At 55.4% G+C, this 5,826-nt stretch overlaps 1 protein-coding gene across 1 annotated transcript; it reads left to right on the top strand.

The window, feature by feature from the left end:
- The first annotated feature begins 3,444 nt into the window (after positions 1–3,444).
- Positions 3,445–5,553, top strand: LOC111948983. Its single transcript, XM_023964564.1, has 3 exons — positions 3,445–4,373; positions 4,458–5,324; positions 5,440–5,553. The coding sequence occupies exons 1-2, from the start codon at positions 3,622–3,624 to the stop codon at positions 5,317–5,319; spliced, it is 1,614 nt and encodes a 537-aa protein (XP_023820332.1). The 5' UTR covers positions 3,445–3,621; the 3' UTR covers positions 5,320–5,324; positions 5,440–5,553.
- Positions 5,554–5,826: the final 273 nt, after the last annotated feature.

The raw sequence follows: 5,826 nt of genomic DNA, 5'->3' as shown, positions 1-5,826 counted from the left end.
TGTTGGGGTCTCACGGACCCCGCCAGGCAGCGCGCGGAGCCACTGTTTCGTTTTAGTTAGTGTTGGGGTCTCACGGACCCCGCCAGACAGCGCGGGGAGCCACTGTCTGGTTCCAATTCTGCCTGGGGTCTCACGGACCCCGCGAGACAGCGCGCGGAGCCACTGTCTGGTTCCAATTCTGTTCGGGGTCTCACGGACCCCGCGAGACAGCGCGCGGAGCCACTGTCTGGTTCCAATTCTGTTCGGGGTCTCACGGAACCCGCGAGACAGCGCGCGGAGCCACCGTCGGGTTCCAATTATGTTCCGGGTCTCACGGACCCCGCGAGGCAGCGCGCGGAGCCACTGTCTGGTTCCAATTCTGTTCGGGGTCTCACGGACCCCGCGAGACAGCGCGCGGAGCCACTGTCTGGTTCCAATTCTGTTCGGGGTCTCACGGACACCGCGAGACAGCGCGCGGATCCCCTGTCTGATTCCAATTCTGTTCGGGGTCTCACGGACCCCGCCAGGCAGCGCGCGGAGCCACTGTCTGGTTCTAATTCGGCCTGGGGTCTCACGGACCCCGCCAGGCAGCGCGCGGAGCCACTGTTTCGTTTTAGTTAGTGTTGGGGTCTCACGGACCCCGCCAGGCAGCGCGCGGAGCCACTGTTTCGTTTTAGTTAGTGTTGGGGTCTCACGGACCCCGCCAGGCAGCGCGCGGAGCCACTGTTTCGTTTTAGTTAGTGTTGGGGTCTCACGGACCCCGCCAGGCAGCGCGCGGAGCCACTGTCTGGTTCCAATTCGGCCTGGGGTCTCACGGACCCCGCGAGACAGCGCGCGGAGCCACTGTCTGGTTCCAATTCTGTTCGGGGTCTCACGGACCCCGCGAGACAGCGAGCGGAGCCACTGTCGGGTTCCAATTCTGTTCGGGGTCTCACGGACCCCGCCAGGCAGCGCGCGGAGCCACTGTTTCGTTTTAGTTAGTGTTGGGGTCGTACAGACCTCAAAGACAGCGGGCGGAACTATTTATCCTTTTTCTTTTTCTTCTAAGTATACATTTTACCAAATCTTCACTGAGACTCTTTTCGTGAGAGATGAGGGTCGGATGCTTCCTTTGATGGTCGGAGTCTCAGAGCCCATGTCAGTGTCCCTAAACTTTGGTCGGAGCCTCTTTGTAAGCCCCCTTGTAACTAACGCAACAACAATTTTTTTTTTCTTTCTTTTTCCTTTGTTTTTTTTTTTCAAAAAAAAAATCTCATTTCACTTAGGGTATTTAAAGTCACTGACTTCTGCTGACTTTTCCAACACACTGTTTCTTTTTTTTTCCTTTTCATTTTCGAGTAGGGAAGCATGAGGGTTCTTCGGACCGTTTCGTTTCTCACCCCACTCTGCTGGTGCTGCGGTGAGCGGGAGGACCGGGTCATTAAAGTAACCTTGCAGCGGAACGCTCTGGCTGCCATTTCCGTCCGCTTTGACGAAATGGACCATGCATGGCCGGGCTGCTATTACTCGTCTCAATGTGTACCGTATCTTGTACGAGACAGTAACTTTACGTAACATGTTCACTAACTAACTATATTCTCATAGCTGTGTCAAGTATTCGAGAACATGTAACCTTTGTATACGGTAATCACTTTGTATAACCTGTGTATATGCTGAACGTTATATGATTAAAAATTATACACACCAATGTATTTTTCTTTTGCATTTCAATCTTTAAAAAAAACGAGATTGTCGTGTGATGTATCCACTAATTAGAAAACTGTCTCTTCAAATAGTCATGTTGTCACAAAACACATGAGCAAAAATGAAAGCAAATATGCAATGTTGAGGTTCCTGCTTAACTTTTATTTGAACAAGGCAAGAAAACTGTACAGTAGTCATCAGGGAACGAGCTCTACCGAATTATCATGGCACTGCCATCTATACAACACGAGCCATCTTGTCAAACATCCTACATCCTACTCCGTTTTTGGGAGCTCTCCTTGACCCGGACAATGCGCTCCGCTCTGCGAGACATCTGAACGGCAACGAGCCGCAGAACGTCTTGTCTCTGCGGCGATACTCCGCTGACGACTGGGAAGTCGGTCGAAGGATGGCAATCTCCTCCAGATTGATTCGAAGCCCTCGGAGCAGAGCGTCGCGGGACGAAGCTGCGTCGTACGCAAGAGCGGGACAAACTTCAGGGCCACGGAAATCCCGTCGCACCGCCTCTTTCACAGAAACACTTTGCCGAAGCCCCCTTGCCCAGGCAATGGCTGGACATCCAGTACTTTTCCAGGATGGCGTCCATGGCAGAAGGATCGATTTTTCTTTTTACTTCTCTCGAACCTTCACTGTCGAGCTCTTTATGGAGCAACTTCCCTCGAGTGTTTGTTAAACTCGTGTAAGGTTACTTTGACCTCTCTTGGTTTGCACGGAACAAGTCTTGAAGGGGCCTGTGATCCGAATCTTCTGGTCTAGTTTCCGTTTCCGGCTTCCGGTTTCTGGTCCACCGCACTCCCGTCAGACTTCTGCGAGGCAGAGTCAGACAGAGAGGGAGAAGGAAGGCACTGGAAGAGAAAGAGGAAGAGATAGAAGGTGGGCTTTCTTTATGAAGGAGGAGGAGGAGGCTGACTGGGAGAAGGAAAGGGGACAGCGAGGTCCAACCACAGAGGCCAAGACTCAGTGCAGCGCGGAAGATTTCTCCCAACGGGCCGTCCTCCGCGTACTCCTCTCAACCTGAGAACTTCCAAATGCGAAAGGACTTTCCACTTTGCTGAATCTCACGAGGCTTCATGCTGCTGAACCTGGATCGCAGAGCTTAGAGCTCAGGACCAGAGAGAGAGTTTTTTTTTTTTCACGTAAGCGAGTTCATGTGTTAAATCCTAATTGTTCAACGGGTTAGCATTTTCTTTTTCTTCTTTTTCGAAACAGTTGCGCTTTTCGAGCACAGCTTACCGTACCTGGAATCGACAAGAGTCTAAAGCTGCCTTTGTTGGGGTGAACAAGCGTCACTGCTCCAGAGCTCTGCGTGCACAAACAGTTGTGCTGATCAGAATTAATTTTATGCACACCAACACCTCTACTCCCTTCCCCCCCCTTCATACAACATGGGCTTCCATTGTTCCTCCCAAGCCTCCACCTTTTTGTTTTACTCCCTTTCACCCTTTTCCTTTTGCTCCCAAACATTCTTTACCCTCTCCTAAGCCTACCAGTGTTCTTTTCTTAGCCCAGAACTTTTTGTGTTCCGAATTTCTGTGTTGCTCCGATGAACAGCGGATCGATGCCACGGAGGACGCTTGGCCTGCGAGATGCCGGTCTGACTCTTTGAGCTTCGCTGGAAAGCCGAGGAGGCAGGACAGTCACCAAGAGTCGAAGTCAGACTCCGCGAGCGTCGGTCGCACTCTTTGAACTGGACTCGGCCGTTTTTGAAGCCTGGTCGGATTACGCTGTTCGTGTCGGTCAGACGCTGCAAACATTGGTCTGACTCGTCCGACCCAGAGAGTCGAGGAGGGGCTACATAAGTGCTGCCAAGTTTGCTCACAGAGGACTGACCTCAGACACCAGCGTTCGTTCGTACAGAAACACTAGAGAGATTCGACCCCTCTCTGTTCTAACGAATCCCGCAGAGCGACGATTTTGGTTGGAAGCGAGAACGAAAAGATGCAGAGGCAGGCCCACCCCGAACAAAGAAAGATCTGCGGGGGGCAACGCAGATACACCACGCCTTCTCCCCTGCGCAACCTGCAGCAAAGGAGAAGGCACGCAACGGAGAAGAGATGGAGAGATGGAAAGCGCTTCGACCGGACGCCCGAGTGGGCAGAGGGCAAGACCTCCCGCCACGACCAGAGGGACAGAATTTGTGATCGTTCCCGAGGAAGCAGACGCGAGCCCGCCCTGGGACGCGACCGTCTCGACCGCGAGCCTCCCCTCTACCCGACAGATAAGTGGCAGGTTGGGAGGGAGCTCGACCCTGAGCACGCGCATCGTCGAAGAAAGGCAAACCCTGCCGGCGGTTGCATGCGAAACGGAGGCGGCAGATATCACCGGAGTGAGAGGATTAAGCGCAAGCGGGACCCGAATCTCAGCCCTCGCAGGACTAAATCCGTGGTTCGGCCCTTGAAAAGGAGGACCGAGCCAGAGGCGCCCGGCGGTAAAGAACTATCCCACTTTGGCGCGAATGTCGCTGAGGCTCGCGTCTGCCTCGTAACCCGGGGGAAAGCGTGCCGCATCAAGCCAACTCTGCCGCCTCTGCCTAGCCCGGTGGACGCGGCGGGGCAAGGCCGAGGCGCAGATAGCGAACACTCGCTACGCCCGGGGCAGATCGGAGTCCCAGCGTCCGAGAAAGGCGTCGAGGTCGCAACGCGAATGGACGAAGAGCTGCACACTGCCATCTGGAGCATCAGCGGCCAACCGTAGGTATCCCGTCAATCCTGGGACGCCTGGTTTGAAGGTGATATTGACAAGTTGTCTTTTGTTTTACTGTGGGTACGTTACAGGAACCCCTCCGGGTGTTATTTGCCCTCAGCTGAAGACGAGGAGTACAACGCGTGCATGTGGGCGCTGGAGGAAGAAGACGGCGCTGCTCTGTGCGAGAGCGGCCTCGCGAAAGCGTACGACGACATCAACTTGATCACGTACCCCGATTGCATCGAGCCGTGTGCGTCGGTGCCCCCAAACGGTTATCAGGTTCCTCCTTGGGTCGCTACGTCTCGCACAGAGCCGCTCGAGTTTCACAGTTCTCTACGCCCGCCACCCGAGACGGGTAACGACGATCTCGACAATGGAGGTGCCGGACGCCAGAGATCGCAGCCTGACGCAGAGCCGCACAAAGACGAGCCTGGCACCACGCTGTGGAACGAGTCTTTGGGGGTCCGGGGAGAGCGAGCCAGCCTCTTTGCAGAGTCCAAGCGAAGGAAGCCCGGGACGCCCGCAGAGGAGGAACTTGCGCACAGAAGCGCAGAGGGCAGTGCGGGGCCGCGCCTTTGGGACGGCATCCCCGGCATCTCCCTGTCCAAGCTCGAAGATCTCATCACTTGCCCGTCCTGCAAACGGATTTTCAACCGTGCGCCGGTGTGCCACAAGTACTTCCTTGGACTCAATCGGCCCGTGCAGTGCCTCTGCGGATGCGTCCTCTGCACGCTGTGCTTCAGGGCGCAGGGAGGGTGCAGAGAGCACAGGGTCGCCTCCGAGCACGAAACCGTGAATGCCACGGCGAACGCGCTTGCCGACCTGCCGGAGATGGAGGGCGTAGGAGTCTGGGATCTCGAACGAGAGGGCCGCGACCGCTTTGTGCAGCAGAGGAGTGAAATGCATGGAAAGAATGTTGGCCGAAGGGCCGCCCAGTCACGAGGAACTTAAGCGAGGTTAGTCGCACTCCCTCTCACGCCTCAAGCTTGCCTGGTTTCGGGAGTATGACTTGTCTCTCTCTCTATCTATCTCTCTCTCGTTTTTTTTTTCTCTCGTTCTTTCCCCGCGCAGCGTTCCAGGCTCTGATACGGAACCCGGCAAACGACATGTCTTTCGCCTACTGGGAAGACCAGGTGTTGCCTGAGACCGACGCGTACAGATACGTTTGCATGCCTCACGTCCCGGGGTTTTGGGACCACGTGCTGGTGGGGAAATGGTGCCCCGCGAGCACCCAGAAGGCCGTCGGGCCCGACGTGCTTCTGCCGCGGCTGTTCGACGTGGACATGGGCGGGTATTCCTTTCACTGGTGCTGTTTCGTGTTCGAGAAACAGATCGTCTTGGCCGCTTGGTGCCGCCACACCACGACAAAGAACGACGGAGTCGGCTGTTCGGATTGGTTCGATGGGACCAAACTGGTGATCCCCTTGAACGACAGTCGTGTGAGGGAGATGGTGTCCG

Source organism: Oryzias latipes, chromosome 16 (genome assembly GCF_002234675.1).
Source record: "Oryzias latipes chromosome 16, ASM223467v1".
Taxonomy (NCBI): Eukaryota; Metazoa; Chordata; class Actinopteri; order Beloniformes; family Adrianichthyidae; genus Oryzias; species Oryzias latipes.
This window is presented reverse-complemented; position numbering and strand designations above follow the sequence as displayed.